The following is an 18502-nucleotide window of genomic DNA, read 5'->3' as shown; positions in this document are numbered from 1 at the left end:
GCGAAGGTACCCCGCACGGTACTAACCACCTATTCACATGTCCTCTTAAACCCACTCACCTAACACCCCCTCCCTCTGGACCCAACCTGTCGAAGCAGCATGTTTCTTGGGCCTTCCGTTAGATGAGTTAGACGATGACGATCGGTGATTACACTACACTGGCAGGGTTTAGTGTGCTGCTACAACAACAACAACATCGAACTGGCTGCCGTGTGATTAATCATTCATACACGTACTCGTTTTTGAAAATTCCACCACACGTTTTTTTGTTTATGATGAAAAATTTATGAGAGTTCAATTAACGCAAAAAATAGCAATTTTTTTATTAAATAAATATAATAAATAAAAACAATTTTAGATTATAACAAGGAACTATAAATGTAGAAAAAAACTGGTTGCCGAATTAAAGCGGAAGGAAGTGTATTCGAAAAGTAGCACCAATTCATCAAAAATTTTCATTCATCAAACTGCAGCAGTCGTAGATTAATCTCCTAATCCTTAATAATTACAGATTTTACAGATCCAAAAGCACCGGCTTTGTTTCTTTGGCACATTTCAACATCGAGCGCATCATTTTTATAAAACCAGTATCCTTTGACTTTTCTAAGCCGCGCTGTAGGCGATTCTTCATGACTGCGACGAATTCGCGATTGCTTAGCTGGTTGTCGTCTGAAAAAGGGAAATTTTCGATGAACAAAATTCGAAAAAAATTGTTTGTATTATTGTAATTTTTTAATAAAAATTATAGTAATAATTCAATGGCCACAAAAGATATTTTAGATTGAAGTGTTGGCCATTGGCCGCACTACAGATACAAAATGAGTACTAATTCAGTGATAAAAGTAATTTCAACTGGAAAATGTTCATTGTTACTCACTGTCTTCATCGAAAATTGTAAAAACGACATCAATTACATGATCTCTTAGCTCCACCATTGCCACTGTTTTAGCGACATGCTTAAGTGTTGCCTGATCAATCGAAGCGCCCGCAATGTGATAAAATGTCAGCGCGGTGTCCACATCATTGATGTTGCTCAAAAAGTGGAAGAAATCGAGATAGTCCGTTTTGGAGATACCCAAGTTGTTGTCCTTGAATTTACGCTTGACCCGCTTCAATTTACGCGCCTTCTTCTTATGCGAATATCCAGCATAAGCCACCAACAATTCGGCGAAATCCACTTCAGTTATGAGACCCTCACTATTCGGATTTTTACGCTCGAATTCGAGCGTTAAAATTTCGCGCTGTAACTGCGTTTGGAAGTGTATAAACTTTTGAATGGTCAACTTCTGATCTAAATTCGGGCCGAAGAAGTAGTGGGTCAGAGCGGAGTTTACACCCTGTGAAAGGTAAAAAGTACAATTTTTTTTAGAATAATAAAAAATGAGTGAATAATAAAAATTAAACTAAAGCTTGCCTAGCCAATTTGATGAATGGTTTGACGGTTAAGTGCGTTCAATGGTGGCGTTACACCAAAGCAAAATGTGAGATAAGCGAGCATAAAATAAAAGTTGTGATTGTGAGCTTTATAAAGAATATCATACACAAAGCGAGAAAAAAATAATAAATACAATGAGCGGAAAAAAGAGTGGTGAATTTTTGGTGAAAATTATTAAAAAGTGTACAGTTTGCCTTTAAGTATATACCTTCATGGGCTTTGTATTTAGTAGGAAAAGTAAGTAATTAATTTTTGATTTTTGCGATTAGACATTTGTTAGACAAGTTAGTTAAGGTGGTGTTAGAGGAATTGCATTAGTCGATATTTACAAAAGATATTGGAAAGAGCAAAGATACAGAAAACATATTTTACATTTAGTTGATTCAACAGTCAAAGGTATGGTAGATATTAAAGTGGTGCACAAGTCGACATATATGTGCTTTCAAGTCATTTGCTAAATTCACACAACAATGCAGTGTTTTGTTCTCAACTAACAGTAACAGGCAATAGCAGCTAGAGAGAAAACCAAATCATGCTTTTGCATGACTTGTTTCTCTCTCAGCATTGTCACTACACACATATTTCGGCAAGATAGCAAGAAAAGCAATGACACTGAAAGGCAATGAAAAACAATTCAATTCAAACAAGTGAATTGTGTCAAATGTGGATTATTTACTTACATTAATTCCTGATATTTTAAAATCAAATAGGCAGTTAATGTTTGGTATGATGGTTTTGTAGAATAAAAATTAAATTCTGATTAATATTTGAATACAACTTACACTTTGCCTGCAAATATTCTTCTGCGCACTTTATTGGCTTTTAAATTTACTAAAAGCTGTCTTATTTCATAACTTCAATAGCTTTAAAAATTATTCATCGAAAGTTTACCGTTATTTATTAATATTCTGCCCTTAATACGCAAAAGTGCGCGGGGAGCGAAGAAATGTGTATGTTTGCAATTTTCATACATCTCGAAGGTGTGCTAATACACACTACATACATACATACATATGACACCAATTCACACATTGTACTTGATGTCTTTCGGCAAAGCTTGTATGAGAATGTTTTTCTACCATTGACATGCTAGCATATAAGCAGCGTCGTGCAATTCGTGTACTGTCGATAGAGCCGAAGTAGTATTGCTTGTTGAAGACAGTTTTTTTTCGTTGCTGTTCAAGTTGTGTGCCTACATTGCTTTTTGTCATCACAAACAGTGTCACATGCAATGTGTGACTTGTTGCTTTGTAATAAGCAAGTCATTTGTGCACCACTTTAGTAGATATGTATGTACAAATATTTCATTACATAATCGAGCGTGTAACACACTAATCTACATATCACAAGAACTATAAAATATTTACATATCCTACGAAGGCTTAACCTACCTTAAACGTATTGCCTGTGGCGGCATGATCGCGATGTCTGCTGCCTATTGTCGATTGTTGGCGCACCAAATCGGCCACCATCTCAAATTCTTCACTATCCACGTCGCCGTCACCATTCAGATCGAACATTTGAAACGCGATTTCGAAATGACGACGTGATGCTAGAATTGTTTGAAATTTATATACATTTATCAGCGTTTTTATTATAAACCGTGAAATGCACTCACTTGAAAGTACGGTCAGCAAGAAGATGTAATCCGAAAAAGTAATCAAGCCATATGAGCCCAATTTATAAAATATGCTGTCCTCATCCAAATGGAGTTTCAAACACTCAGATACATCCTAAATATAAACAAAATTATATTAGTACACAAAAAAAATATTTCATTTGTACATAAAACAACAGACTAAATAAACAAAACCCGCAGTACGCAGCGCTTTTTTTTTCTTTTTCATTTTTTTGTTTTTTTCTTTTTTCAATATTCGACATCCAAAGGGGAAAATTGAGGGGCATATTTGCGCATACCTACATATGTATAAAATGCGTTATGTGTTGAAAGCAATTGGATTAGTGCAAAAACATTTATTTTTATATTATGTTATTAAACACAGTTTTTGGGTCAGCAAAACTTTCATATTAGTCAAATTCAGCGGGCAAGTCTTTAATGCGCAAAAAATGTGCAACATGCAAAAAGTATTTTTTATTCTTAGTGTAGGGGTAAATACAGTTGTTTGTAAAAAGGGGGGTACAATTAACATTCGTTTTTGTTTTTTTTTTTTTCATTCACAAATACGGCCAATGTGTTATTGTTCCTATTATTTTCTTTTTTTATTTAGTAACGTGTATTTCAATGGTTTTGCAAAAAATACCTCTCCTGCAACCTGTAAGTAGAGAGCATGGTTTGTATGTTGTGAGGAGAGAAAAGTAAAATGGTGGTATTAGAAAAGGGGAGGAAATTTAAGAAGGTGTTTAGAAAATTAATGCAGTAAGTGTTTTTAAAATGGTGTTTACAAGAACATTAGTTACGTGGGTAAGATATTTAAGGTAATTTTTTCTTTTGTTTTTAGAATTGTAAATACTCTTAGTCGTCGGGAAATGATTAATGAGTTTAAATATATATATTTTTTCTATTTTATTTTTATATATTATATTTTTTTATATATTATATTCTTTTATATATTATATTTTTTTATATATTATATTTTTTTATTTTTTTTTATTTTTTTTTATTTTTTTTTTATTTTTTTATTTATTTTATTTTTTTTTCTTTTATTAATTTTTTTTATTTGTTTTGTTTTTTGTTTTTATAATAATAGTATATTATGTTTTTTCATAATGCATTATATTTTTTATGTCATATTATATTACTTAGTCCTGCCATAAGTCCGCTATAGATATGATATTTTAACACCTTTTTAATGAAGTTAGTTTCAATTAATCATGTAAATAAAAAAAAAATAATGTTCATTTTCATTCGAAATAGTAACCACTTGCTTTTACACAAGCCTTCAAAAGATTAGACCATTCAGCTATTGCAGCACGCACATGAAAGGCTTTCGTTGGATATTGACGTCGCTGCTCGAACCAAAGATGTGTGCGACTCTCCAAATTTCTGTGAAGTCTTCGGCAGGCCATGTTCTCCAATTCTGACCACAAGCTGTAGTCCAATGGATTGAGATCTTGACTTCCTCCTGGTACACTTTTGCCCCGGTCTTAACCGCTTTTCCGCAGAAGTGAAGAAATGTAAAGCCTTTACAAGACACTCCCCACCAAACCATTACGGAGGTTGGTTGTTGACCACACTAAACACTTGGAACAACATTTTTTTGCGTCTTTGCGCAGTTTTAGCATAGGTTTTGCCGTTTTGCTTATTGAAAACTTCTTCAACAGTGAAAATTTTGTCATCTGTGAAAAGAATTTTTACATTGCCGTTAGCCGCGTGCCACCGAGGAAGCTACTTGCATCTGTCGAGTTTAATTTTCATGAGCACATTATCAAAAGATGGCCAATTGAGCGACGAAAGCCTTTCGTTTCCACGACAGTCGGTTCTACGTTACCGAAACGACCCGGATTTATATCGGGCCAAGGACTGTCACTCCAGCAGCATTCCCCGTATGTAAGTATGGGGAATGTTTATGCTGCTATAACAACAACAACAACAACGAAGCCTTTCATGTGGAAATCGTCTCTAATTAATCTTGACATGGATCTGGTCGATGCATTTATTTCGCTGGGCATGATTTTCTGCTTTCTAAGGGGATTTCTGCGAATTCTTTCTCGAACGGCTTTTGTGGTTGCACTGGTTCGGGAAGACGATCACTTCTTTTTCCGTCTGTCACTTCAGCGGTTTGGAAAAAAGATTGATTTACCGCACGATCAATCGTTTTTCCCAAGCGGCCCAAATGACAGACAGAAAAAGAAGTGGTCGCCTTCCCGAAACGCCTTCTCGAAATATGAAGTTATTTCAGCAATTCGTTAGTCCCACTTGCACTTTTACCACACTTTTGTAATGCAATCACTGCAATGCGATTTTCCTTAGCTCTCCACTCCTTTGTTAATAAGCGAAATTTGCCACGAGACTGAGTATATTTAATGAGTAGACAATGCATACGAACAAAAGTAAAAATTACGGAACTTTTTTCTGCGAATTGTTGCTCGCCGTATGCATTGTAAACTTTGTCACAGAATATATGGCAAGACTAAGCATATTATATTATATTCTATTATTTTAGGTTATAAAAATTATTTTTTTTTTTTTTTTTTTTATATTTTCGTTTTCTCTGGTTTCATTACTTCTCCACTCCCTTTAAATCTATCTTTTTTGTACGATTTCATACCTTAGGATCATAGCGCCGATACTGGTCCAGACCCAAACCTAAAAAAATTAAGCAAATTATCAGTTCACTCAACTTACATACGATTCTAGTAATTTAAGGAATTATTGCATTATTATAAAAATAAATGTCTCACATGGTCACATTCATCTTTACTAATCATAGGTGATAATCGACATACCCTCGGGTTGTTTCATGCCTGGCGTCATGCTAGTCAGAAAATCTTGTGGAGTCATAAAAATCTCATAACGATCATCTGCTGTCGGCACTTGTATAGTGGCAAAGTAACGAAATACCTTATCAGGTGTAGAAAATTGACGTATACGATTTTCGTATTCAGTTATCTGGCCAGACATGAAATGAGGAATGTTATTTACGCGCGCATATACTTTTTGATGTGTTATCACATTTACATTAATTTGAAGTTTAACAGAAAAAGATTGCCAAAAATTATAGCATAAGCTAAGCAAGAAATAGTTGAAAAAGTGTTTAACATTAAACATAGTTTAAGAATCATAAAACGAGTGCGACTCAGAATAAAACAAAAAAATTATAATACAAATCATAGACCAAACAATAGAACGTGTATGTGCTTTTTTACATTATAGGTTTTTCACCAAAAAAAAAAAATTTAACACCATTTTTCACTCAACATACCCTCTGGCTGCATTATGCCGGGATAAATTGAACGCAGAAAGTCATCAGGAGTCATGCAGACTTCCGAAGCTGTAAGTGTGGTAAGACGTACTGTGGCGAAATAGCGAAAGATTTTGTCCGGTGTCGAATAGGCGCGTATACGATTTTCGTATTCAATAATCTTCATTTAAGGTCAGGATTTTGTATATTCCGTTTTTTTTTTTTGTTTTTTTTTTTTAGTGCATATGTTTCAGGGATTTTCAATTCATATACATGGATTGTGCGTGTTGTGAATAAGTGGATAACAAAAAGGTTCATAACAATTCAAACACAAGTGGAAAACATGAAATTGAAAGAAAATAAAATTATTCAAAGAAATTAGCAAAAAATCTGTAAAGAAAGTACAAATAAATACTTCGGTGAAAGTGAGAGAAGCAAAGTGCTAAATAAAAATAGAAATATTTCAACTGAGTTTATTTACAATTTAATTTAAAGAAATTAAATTAAAATTTTATTTGTCTTAGTCCTAATACACAATAAATTATATAAATTATGTCAAATTTATACCTTCCGTTGACGAAAGCCCATTTTTTCGCGCTTGGGCTTGCCAACCGACTCGCATTCCGTGTCAGACGATTCTTCATCAAGCACTTCAGTTTCCTCATTACTTTTATTGGGAACACCTTCCTCTTTGGGTGTCGCCGCGTCCACTTTGGGCATAATGGCTTTCTTTATTCTAAAAATTAATTGAGGTAGAAACAGAATTGATTAGAAACAGAATAAAAACTTGACATTTTTATAAATACTTTTTAAAGTCCAATATCGTTAGCACAAATAAAGTGGCAACAAACGCGTGGAAATATTTGGTTAAGCGGGGAGTTGGTTCCTCTTTGTGGCCGAACTTTTTATAACCACGCACTGCACACCCGGTTGTTGGGACAAAGGAATGCGTTGGCTGAAACGACGACGAGGCATTGCAATTATCATAACCAATTAGGAGAGGTCTCAGCAGAAACTGTTGTACTGCATGTCTCCTCCCCAAAGCAGCTGCACACTGTCGTAGTAGGGACATAGTTTCGATGATTTTTATATGCTCACAAATTTCTAAAAATAATGTGACCAAATTATTTTTACATCGCCTATATTCTTACAAAAGCGGTTTATTCACATTGCATCAACAAAAATTTTTACAATAAATTTTTGCTATTTTTATAGCTATTTATTGGATTCGATCGACTTTTTTGGAACGATTTATTTATTTTCTTTCCGAATGGCGAAAATTGTGCAAACTCTGCTTCTGCCAGCTTGTGGAGTTCACAATAAATCAAAACAGCTGTAGGATAATGAGTGGCGAGCGAATTCATGCAACATGATAGCAGCGATACAAAAACAAAATGCATATAAATTTTGAATGTTAAAATTTCAATTAGAATGTGAAACACCAACAGACTGTTTGTCCAAAGCAATAATGGCTCTTATGATCTGCAAACATCTAGCAGGAAAATACTGGGGCTGTAGCCCAAGAATCCTGAGATGGATGTGCATCATGATAATAAGACCAACGATAAGAAAGTATGGAGCGGTTGCATTGTTGCTCTTTCGGCAGAGTGGGCAGCGCAACTAAGCATGCGGGTGCATCACGAGAGCGAAGCGGACCTCCTCTACTGCTGCGATGGAGGGGATGCTTGAGCTGACACAGCTTCATATTGTTATTCAGTAATATTACCAGGGTAGGCTTCGGGAGAGATAAAGAGATGTCATCGAAAAGCACGGAATTGCTAAGGCTACAGCTCCCTTTTACCCAGCTACCCAAAGAAGATAACTTTAGTGATGTCATCAAATTGAAAAGGAGTATCAAATTAATTTGGAGCACACCAACATTGGAAAGGAAACTCCAGGAGTGTATCGCACACAGACGGCTCGAAGGCATCAGAAACTAAAGGAGCTGGAATTAATAACTTCCCAAGTATCTTCTAAACGGAGATGTGTGCCACCTGTCTATGTACGGAGATACACTTACACAGAAATTTCCGAAATGAGCGAACTGACATTCTGAGCAACAGTCAGACGGCACTTCAGGTTTTGTCATCCTGTGAGATTAAGTCTGCTCTGGTCTTTGAGTGTATCGAGGATTTGAATCTGTTAGGTCGCATCCGGCTAATTTGGATGCCAGAACACAAGGGTATAACTAGCGTAACACAAAGGTAAAGTAGCGTACGCATTCGCGAGAGAGGCTGCGGCCTCGCCACTAATGGGATCCGAGCCCAATGCACCTTCTCCTTGAGGCATCTCGGTCAACTGTAGCTAGAAAAAAGGCACTTACGCTCAATTCAACCCAACTTTATCCAGAGTTTAATAAGGGAACTAGGTCTGGATGGGTAACTGTGATGAGTAGAGGACACAATAGACCATGAGGTCGAAGTGCAAGCCTCGTAAGAAATCTTATCTAATCTATGAAGGCGAATGTGATGAATGCACCTTGTGCCTTAGTATATTTTTATCATGATTTTACTTTACCAAATATTTGTCATGGAAACCACCCTAGTAATTTCCGTTAACCATTCACAACAGACTATTTTTTTTTCTTTGCAACACTATTACTCAGGTCGCATATAGTTATGCGCTTTCAACTTAAACCGGTTATATCAACTCAAGTAGGATATTTTGTGTTGTTGCTTTCCCATAATTCGCTAAATTTATCGGTGTTCTTTTGCAGGTCGGCTGCCGAATCTGTAGCTGCGTTTCTTTTTTGGAGGTTGGAAGCAAAAGACTACAGCTAATGAATAAACTCAGATACAATATTTTGCAAGTTTCATGTTAACGACATACACTTTGCCATGTTAAAGATATATGAAACAAAACCAAAATAAATGGATCAAGCGTAAGCAAAATTACTGCGTAATTTCTTCCCCAAGAAAATAAACTACTACTAAAAACTGATTTTTGATTCAGATATGAAAGAAACAAGCGTAATAGATGGTCCCACGAGGAGACGATTGGATTTTTGAAATGCTACCTTCCAAGGAGAGATGAATTCGAGCATGTAAAAAAAAAACGAAAAGCCTACGCGAATGTCTTGGAAGACATGATTGCAAAGGGTTTGACTGTACGTTTAACAAATATGTATGTGTTTGTAGCGATTAAAGAAATGAACTCCACTTTCAGGACTCAAAAAGGACACCTTTGTGCTTGGAGTCGAAAATGCGCACTCTTCTCCATGGATACAAGACAGCACGGGAAAACAATCGCACCAGTGGTGCCACCTCATCTTTTGCTCCATATATGGAATTAATGGATAAAATTTTTGGAGGCTGTCCAATGGTTTCAACAGATCACACAGTTCACGTAGGCTATAGGTCGTTTGAAATGGTAATGGTACCGTCGCCACAGGCATCACCCGCTGACTCGCGCCCACCCTCACCTTTCACAGTTACGAAAATAGAAGCCCCCTCACCTCCAACATTGTCAGCATCGAATATGGAGGATTCGATGCCATCGCCGTCACCACCGCCCTCATCGCCATTATTGACAGTACTGAGTGCTTCGCATTCGGCACACACGCCAGCTGTACCCAGAAAACATTCGCGAATAGAGGTATCGTCATCACCACCATTGTTAATATCGAAAATAGAGGGCTCGTTACCGCCTTCATCGCCACTAATGACTGGCCTAGCTCCTTCAAGCTCTGCATACGCACAAGCGGTAAGCAGAAAGCGTACAGCTCGAGAAATTTATTATGAGGAAAAGTTGAAGATAAGAAAATTGGAGGCTGAAGAAAAGAAAAAAGCTAGGAGCGAAGCGCTCCAAGAATTTAAGGACTTGTTGACGGAGAAGTGGGAGAGGGATTTTGAGTTGGAGAGAAGAAAAGTTGAATTACTAGAAAAACTTGCATTATTTATTTCTTAAAATGTTCGAATATTTGTGGCCTGAAAAAATTAAAAGTAAAGTAGTAGTAGCCTGAAGTAATTAAAAGAAAGTACTAATACGAAACGCGCTTTTCTTAGCGAGCAGCAGTTCAAAACGCCTGAAATGTATTATCGCTTCAAATAGCGACCACAAAAATAAAATGAAAAAATCGTGGCTAATTAAAGGCAAGACAAAATGGACCTACATGTTATGTACCGTATTACTATAAATATATGTATGTGTGTAACTCTAGTTGAAGTAAATTTTTTTCCTACAACATCAAGGAAGTGCAAAGCAATTAAGGCAAGAATAAATGAAGACAGAAAAATGAGTTCTACGACAGCCGGCGCTACGTAATTGGAACGACCTGGATTTATATACGGCCAAGTACTCTCTATTAGGCAGCGTTCCCCGTGTATTTATGGGGAATGTTTATGCTGTTACAAGAACAACAAGCGCATGAAAGTCGGTTCTATATTAGTGGACCAGCCCGGACTTATAGCCGCCCAACGACTATTACAGCCCATTCCCCATACATATAATATAAGTAGTGTGTTTATGCTGCTACAACAACAACAACACAGAAAAGCGAGCCTAAGGCGTATATTTGTTAACTTTAAATTAAATATTTTTTTATAGCAAACTTCGCGAGTTGTAGCAACCTATTGTAAGTATGTATTTTAAATTAAAATATTAAAAGTTTTCCAACTTAATTCCTAACGTAAATAATATTAAAGTCAACTGAGTTACAATGACCCTTTTATTTAATTTAATTATGGCATCTTACAAAAATTTTAGAAATACTGACTTTTACTGGCTATATTCAACGAGCAATGAGAAATTTCGGGCTAGTTCCCCTCAACTGATAGTGCAGCTTGGAAATACTCGCTATCCAATTGTCTGATATCCCTGGCAAACTTTTCCACCAACTCACTCAATTCTGCCTCATCAATGTCAATATCATTGCCCGTTGTCGTTAGCCGTTCCATAGCGGCATCGATTTTATCCAACAGTTCCTTGTCCGTTTCATTTTGCTTATCAGCATATTCATCTTCGAACTCTCTGTAAATACGTTGCGCGTTATGCACAACCGTCTCGGGGAAATTTGCTAAACGCGCCACTTGTATGCCAAAACTTTTCTCCATTATACCAGGACGTACTTGATATAGGAGCGTAAAATTTTCAGCATCTGCTACTGCGGCCATGTGACAATTTTTCACGGTTTCCACAGATTCAGCCAGATTCGTGATCTCGTGGAAATGTGTTGCAAAGAGTGTAAAACACTTTGTTTCTTTCGCCAAATGTCTGTTAAAGTGGTGAGACGTTTTAGTACACAATAGAAATAGCTTTTAACTAATTTAAACATACTCAGCTATCGACCAGGCGATACCGCAACCCTCATAGGTGGACGTACCACGACCTAATTCGTCTATAATTACCAGTGAGTTCTCGGTAGCAGTCTGCAAAAACGTGATTTCCAAATTAGATTTTTTCTTCCACCTTATTTTCATTGAGTTTATTATTCAATTGAAACTTACGCGCACAATGCCTGAAGTCTCGATCATCTCCACCATGAATGTACTTAATCCTTTGACGATATTGTCACTAGCTCCTACACGCCCCAATATTGAATCCACCATATTTATAGTGGCCTCAGCGCAGGGCACAAAAGCGCCCACATGTGCCATCAATACGGCCGTGCCCACCGATCGTATATAAGTACTTTTGCCGCCCATGTTGGGGCCGGTTATGATGAACATATTGCAGATATCTACGAAATAATGTTTAAAGTTTTGGAATTGAGACGGATTTTTAATAGCATAACCCGATTTACCTTTTTTGAAAGCTACACTATTCGCTATGAAAGTCACGTGTTCCTGGAGTTCCAAGCAAGGGTGCCGCAAGTCCTTAAGCTCCAAGACACCCGAGCCTTCTTTTATCATTTTTGGACGCACATAAGGTATGGGTGCCGCCAATGCAGCCATAGCAAAGCTGACCAAACAATCTAGTTGTGCCAATTCATTATTCAAGGAACTTAGTGGCGCCGCATATCCAATAGCTACTTTTATAATCTCCTCCACAACTGATTTCTGTTGTTCCTCATACTGATCGCATAGCGTACCATATTCCTCGCTATATTCGGTTAACTTATCGTTGGTAAAACGTACGCCACCCTTCACCACATCGAGAATTTTATAATTTTTATTTTTACGCAACTCGGAGTCGTCCTTCAAAGTAACGCGGAAATGATAGCCAATTTTTGCGACATTTTCCAAACGCACTTGTGACTTTTCCATATTCAAATCATCTGCAGCCTTTTGCTGCAAACGCTCCATTTTGCTTAACAGTCGCGACATGTGGGACTTCATGTCCTGCAGTTGCTCATCAAAAGAAGACTTGACGAGATAGTCGCCGGCCTCGATAGCTTCAAAATCGACCACTTGTTCAACTAACTGCTTTAAACCAGACAAGTCCTCCAAGTAACTTTTCATCGCATCGCAGAGCACATTTTTCACAGTTGCATGCTCAAGACTTAGTAGCGTGTTGACTATGCGAGGTGTGCGCAAAATAACTTGGTACACACGAAAGAGATCCTGCATGTTTGCCTTTTGTCGTAGCAAACGTTTGGTTAGCATCAGCACGTCCGGAATACGTTTTAAGTAATCATCGTGTAGTGTACTTAATGTGCCTGGCGACTCTAGCAAACACTGCACAATATCATGTCGATCGTTTAGTATTTCGATACTACGTAGCGGTTGCTTAACCCATTGAGAAAGTAGGCGATGACCTTGCGGTGTGCGACAATGATCGAGCACGCCGAGAATACTTTGGCAACGAAAACCTGGCGAGTTGGGGTTTGTGCCAGGCTTCGGCAGTATGTTGAGCGCGGCAACAGCCGCCGAGTCCAAGTGCACAAACCTATCGTCCAAAATTTGTTTTAATTATTTGAAGCTAAAACTTTAGTAATTACCGTTTCAAATTCAGCTGCTTCATTTCGTAGTGACCCAAATTGCTGGCGTCATTAGTCAAATTCAAGTATTTGATAGCCACACGTAAGGCTTCCATAGCCATGGGCAGTTGCATCTCGGGTAATGTTAAAGCATCCTCTTGCTGTCCCCGTGCAAAACGTACCAAGCGATTTAAGTCCTGCAGCAAATCGTTTTTCTCAGCTGGTGTGACCGCTGATCGCTTCGGTACAGTAACCCCCACATTATTACGCTCAAGCAGTTGCTTCACTGCCACATACTGCAAGAAAATGATTTAGCTGCATATATCGCACACTTACACTCACTACTACCAACATACCTCACCATCAATTGATGGCAAAAGGCATTCTTTCGGCCCCAACAGCACTACCATTGCCTCGAGCTCGGTGAAGAAGTCGTTGTCAATAAACTCCAATACATGAAACTGACAATCGTTCTGTTCCACAAATGCAACACCTAAACGTCGCTGATTTCCGTCCACCAAGCGCACTTGCAGCGACAACAGATTGTTGCTCACAAGTATTTCGCGGTTGCCAAACAAAATTTCTTCGAACTGAATCAAATTGCCCGGCGAGCCACGGTACTCAAGCTCCCAATTGTTGCTGGTGGCTGCAGCGCCACCGGGACGAACATAGACTTCCACTCGAAAGTTGCGCACTAGTAGTAACTCCCGTATAGCCACATTGAAATTGGCTTTCGATAGTGTAACGTAACCAAGCGTTTCATCTGGTTCATCAGGCAAGAGTTTATGCACAAACGCGGTAGATTTGTAGATGAACTTTGCAATGAGCTCACAGTCAGCCGAGCCATGCACGGTGTAAAAATCAGCGCGGTCGAAAAACCGCACAGTTGTTGGTGGTTTCTATTAACGGTAAATTTCTTTTAATTAAATTTAATTTAATATGAATATACAAACTTACTTCCTCCAACTTGGCATAGTATTTAATGAAACTGCGTTGAGCGTTGACATCTGTGAAATAACCGTTTAAGGTAAATTTGCATATAGAAAACTAAAAATTATTTGCATAAGCTTACCGAGATTCAGTTGTGGTTCTTGCCTATTAGCATTTATTACCTCCATTTATAAAGATTGCTTTGTTTAAAAGTTGCTTTTTAATTATTTTTCGCGCTTTCTGCAAATGCTTCTTCTTCTCAAATACCAATTGTGGGAAACAATGAGGTTAGGTTAGAAATAATGAACTTTTTATTAATGGAGTAGTGATTAAATATGAAAAAATGAAAGAAAAGGAGCAATTCGTCTGCTTATTGTATATAAAATGCATATAATTGCCTATTATATATTTACAATATAAAATGTATATAATTGGTGTTATGTACATAGTTATAATTTTTCAACTGGTATAAAAAAGAAAATGTGCAAAAGATGAATTTCTGGCCATATTGCATTAAATAAACTACACTTAGGTAAAAGTGTTCAGAATCGTGGTGTAATTTTTGTAATTTATTAATTATCATAATTTATTACAAGATCAAAAGAAAACAACTTATAAGTTAACGCGATGGCTCACAGTTTTATAAACTCCGACCCATTCACAATTAAGCAGTCATTTGTGTTTTATTGAGAATAATATTAATCATTTTTATTTAATAAACAAAAAAAGTGGCTGGTTGAGCAAGAAAATGTTGAAATTTCGTATTTGCATAAATTAACGACATATCTTTCATTGCATCACTTAGATTGACCAATCAGTGACCGCATAGCAATTCAAGCCAAGCTGAAGAACAAAACTTCCACGTTTGCCAATGTAAGTGCGGATAAGTGCAAAATGCTGTTGAGAAGATGTTACTTGCGTAGATGCAGCCCCAGCACTATAGTCATCATGCTGGTTGCGTGTTTGGCGCTTACTTACTACATGTACTACCAACACAGCTTAATTGCAGCTGCTGGCTGGAAGCTGCCCAAATGGAATGAATCACGCACACCGAACCCCGATTTTTTATGGCAGGCTCGTGTGAAGGAGTGTTGCAAAGGGGAAGTGAAAAATGGTGATTCGCCAGAAGATATAGAACCCTTGAAAATGTTGGGTGTGTTGCGCGACAAGAAAGACAAATACATACGCGACATTGGTTTTAAGAACCACGCTTTCAACGCACTCATTTCAAACAATATTGGACCGTATCGTGAGGTGCCTGATACACGCCATAAAGTATGCCCGCGAGAACCCACCGATCCCAATGAAGATTTGCCAACCATTTCAGTGGTCATGTGTTTCTATAATGAGCATAAAATGACACTCATACGCTCCATCAATTCTGTAATAAAACGTACGCCGGCGCACATACTAAAAGAAATTATTCTTGTAGACGATTTTAGTGACCTACCCGAGTTGGAATTTCACTTGCTGAGCGATTTGCATGCTCAACTTCATTACGATCGATTGCATTATATACGTAATGACAAGCGTGAGGGGTTGATACGTTCACGTATAGTAGGTGCAGATGCTGCAGAGGGGGATGTGCTTGTTTTCTTAGACTCACATATCGAAGTTAACCAGCAGTGGGCTGAACCACTTGTCCGTGCAGTGAAGCAAGAAAATTCCACCATAGCCGTACCCGTAATGGATCTGATTAGTCCGGATACGTTTGATTACAGCGCAAGTCCTTTGGTGCGGGGCGGCTTTAATTGGGGGCTGCACTACAAATGGATCACTTTGCCAAAAGGCAGTTTGAAGAAAGACGAGGATTTTAAAGGTCCTTTTAAAACTCCAACAATGGCTGGTGGTTTATTTGCGGTAAATCGCCAATATTTCAAACACATCGGTGCTTACGATGACGGCATGGATATCTGGGGTGGTGAAAACATTGAAATATCCTTTCGCGTCTGGCAATGTCACGGCGCTATAAAAATATATCCATGTTCACGTGTGGGACACATTTTCCGCAAAAGACGACCCTATTCAGCACCCGATGGCAAGGACACCATGAAACGCAATTCATTGCGTGCCGCACACGTATGGATGGACGAATACAAGGAGTACTTTCTGAAGGAAACCAAATCTGCGCGTGATATGGATTATGGTGACATCTCAGCGCGTTTGGAGATACGTAAACGCTTGAAATGCCACGATTTCTCATGGTACATGAAAAATATATACCCCGAAATGTTGCTGCCTGGTCAAGAGACCAAAAAGACCGCAGCAGCGGCCGGTGTTTACCAACCGTGGCATTCGAGAAAGCGCAACTACGTAGCTACCTATATGATACGCCTGACCGGCACTAATTTGTGCGCTTCCGTAGTAGCGCCCAAGGTAAAAGGCTTCCTGAAAAAAGGCAGTCCGCTAATTTTGCAAGCGTGCATGCACACACGTAACCAAATTTGGTATGAAACGGACAAGGCCGAGATAGTGCTAGACAAGTTGTTATGCCTCGAGTCGTATGGTGATGCACAAGTACATATTAATAAATGCCATGAAATGCTGGGCGATCAGCAATGGCGACATACACGCACCGAACACAGTCCCATCTATAATATGGCGGCAGGCACTTGCATGCGCGCCAAGACAGCACAAGTTGGAGCTGGCATTATTTTGGATTTGTGCTCGAAAGATGATGCTAGTGCTTGGGATATTGTAAAAGTGGAGGAGACTTCGTGAGATATGCGTCAGACGTATGGAAAAGAATTGCGGTAATTACTAGGGTAAAATGGACTGCAAAAACAATAAAGAAGTGATTTGTGGCATGCACCCACGAAATAAACACATGTCAGGCGCCGTTAGTTGTGCAATCTGGAATATTAGACTGATCTTCACTGCAGCAATATGGTTATTCTATATCCAAATAGTTTATAGTTTGAAATAAGTTTTTAAATACACATGAAAATGTATTTGCGAACAAATCTACTTTTAATTTGTAAAATAGCCAACAGTGTTTTATACCACCCTACATTTAAACCAGTAGCCACGTACCTATTTGGTATATATTTATATGTAGTTATATCATTACAACGCTAGCTTTGTGTAGTATTGAACGAATGTAATTCGTATAGTTATGCGACAACTGCATATATTGAGTGTCCTATAACTTTTATTTTTGTAAGTCTATACGCTAAGTAAAGCAATTGAGGTAAAAAAGACAAATGTAGTTTGTACTGCTTAGTATTGTAAACCTTTAAGCTTAAATAAAATTTGCAAATATGACATTTTAATTATATCGTTTTTTCCACGTTCACACTATTCAGAAAGAAAATGTTGTTTGTTTTGTGTTTTAAGAATACCATTTTATTTCGTGTTTTCTTTTACATATACATAGTACGCATTAAAAAATGGTTTTATCGATAGGTCATAACGTAAAATTGTTTTATTCTTACTATGCTAATGTACATACACAGATATCTTTTCAAAAATTTTAAAAGTCAAATTCAAATTGCAAATATGTACAAACATGTGCATATAAATATTGATGTATGTAGAATAACGAATCAGAGGTGTCAAGAGTGTAATAAGGAAAATGATAAAGCTCGATGTTTTGTATAAAATAACCTATTCAGTTTCAGGCAAGAAATTAAGAAATATGCCCAAGTTAAAGAAGAAGTGAAAGAAATTAAGTGTTTAGAAGCGAAAGTTTTGGTCTGCTACAACAACAGCTAAACAAACTTCAGCACAGCACACCTCCTCCATCTGACACCAAAAGCGTTTTGAATCCAACCGAAGGCTATCAGATGGGAATGATAAACCACCAGATATTTAGGAGGCAAAATACTGCTACAACAAAATCAACCATCAAGCCTTTGCGGCGACAAATACTTTAAGGTATTTTGCTCTGTAGTTGTTATAGCAGCGTAAACATTCCCCATGCATGTGCGGGGAAAGCTGCTGGAGTGACAGTCCTAAATTATGGGTTGTTTCACAGTTGCTGTGGTTACTGCAGCAGCAAAGAAATTCCTATACATCTCTGTTTTTGTTGTTGTTGAATCAGCATAAACATTCCCCATACATATAAGGGGAAATGCTGCTAAATTGACAGTCCTTGGCCGAAATAAATCCGGGTCGTTCCGGTTACGGAGAACCGACTATCATGGGAGCGCCTATACATCTCTGAAAAATACTGCTGAAATAGTAGTATTCAGCCGGATATATTGGAAAGCCGGTTCGTTGACCCGACTATATTGCGAACGTGAAGTTCCGCGAATGATGTTATTATCGTAACACAACTGATAAATTGTTGGTGCATGCTGCTGTAATGACAGCATTCTAAGTCTACCGTTAGATGCGTTAGACGAAGACGACCGGTCACTACATCGCACTGACACAGTTTAGTGAGTTCCTACAACAACAACAGCACTTGGCCGAAAT

At 37.9% G+C, this 18502-nt stretch overlaps 4 protein-coding genes across 5 annotated transcripts; 2 read left to right on the top strand and 2 right to left on the bottom strand.

The window, feature by feature from the left end:
• Positions 1 to 293: 293 nt before the first annotated feature.
• Positions 294 to 7622, bottom strand: LOC128863537 (calcium uptake protein 1 homolog, mitochondrial). Of its 2 annotated transcripts, XM_054102747.1 has the most exons (9): positions 7466 to 7622; positions 7104 to 7401; positions 6865 to 7033; positions 5843 to 6005; positions 5665 to 5702; positions 3054 to 3168; positions 2827 to 2987; positions 878 to 1337; positions 294 to 669 (listed from the first exon to the last, which is right to left on the bottom strand). In XM_054102747.1, exons 2-9 carry the CDS (start codon positions 7367 to 7369, stop codon positions 515 to 517), a joined length of 1527 nt encoding a protein of 508 aa, XP_053958722.1. In that variant the 5' UTR covers positions 7370 to 7401; positions 7466 to 7622; the 3' UTR covers positions 294 to 514. The 2 variants fall into 2 exon arrangements, with proteins under 2 accessions (XP_053958722.1, XP_053958723.1); XM_054102748.1 differs by lacking the exon at positions 5843 to 6005 and adding an exon at positions 6319 to 6478 and having other exon boundaries at positions 7104 to 7621.
• A 1252-nt stretch (positions 7623 to 8874) lies between these two features.
• On the top strand, positions 8875 to 10455 carry LOC128863270 (cyclic AMP-responsive element-binding protein 3-like protein 1). Its single transcript, XM_054102363.1, has 4 exons — positions 8875 to 8951; positions 9014 to 9178; positions 9250 to 9403; positions 9463 to 10455. Exons 2-4 carry the CDS (start codon positions 9168 to 9170, stop codon positions 10201 to 10203), a joined length of 906 nt encoding a protein of 301 aa, XP_053958338.1. The 5' UTR covers positions 8875 to 8951; positions 9014 to 9167; the 3' UTR covers positions 10204 to 10455.
• A 490-nt stretch (positions 10456 to 10945) lies between these two features.
• On the bottom strand, positions 10946 to 14393 carry LOC128863269 (DNA mismatch repair protein spellchecker 1). The gene is made up of 8 exons (XM_054102361.1): positions 14226 to 14393; positions 14111 to 14160; positions 13510 to 14052; positions 13175 to 13449; positions 12038 to 13122; positions 11742 to 11974; positions 11572 to 11663; positions 10946 to 11508 (listed from the first exon to the last, which is right to left on the bottom strand). The coding sequence occupies exons 1-8, from the start codon at positions 14269 to 14271 to the stop codon at positions 11052 to 11054; spliced, it is 2781 nt and encodes a 926-aa protein (XP_053958336.1). The 5' UTR covers positions 14272 to 14393; the 3' UTR covers positions 10946 to 11051.
• A 376-nt stretch (positions 14394 to 14769) lies between these two features.
• On the top strand, positions 14770 to 17355 carry LOC128865013 (polypeptide N-acetylgalactosaminyltransferase 35A). The gene has a single exon (XM_054104870.1). It carries the CDS (start codon positions 14978 to 14980, stop codon positions 16802 to 16804), a length of 1827 nt encoding a protein of 608 aa, XP_053960845.1. The 5' UTR covers positions 14770 to 14977; the 3' UTR covers positions 16805 to 17355.
• The last annotated feature ends 1147 nt before the right edge of the window (positions 17356 to 18502 follow it).

The sequence above is a fragment of the Anastrepha ludens genome, chromosome 5 (assembly GCF_028408465.1).
Source record: "Anastrepha ludens isolate Willacy chromosome 5, idAnaLude1.1, whole genome shotgun sequence".
Taxonomy (NCBI): Eukaryota; Metazoa; Arthropoda; class Insecta; order Diptera; family Tephritidae; genus Anastrepha; species Anastrepha ludens.
Note: the sequence above shows the minus strand (reverse complement) of the source record. Positions and strands in the feature narration are given on the sequence as shown.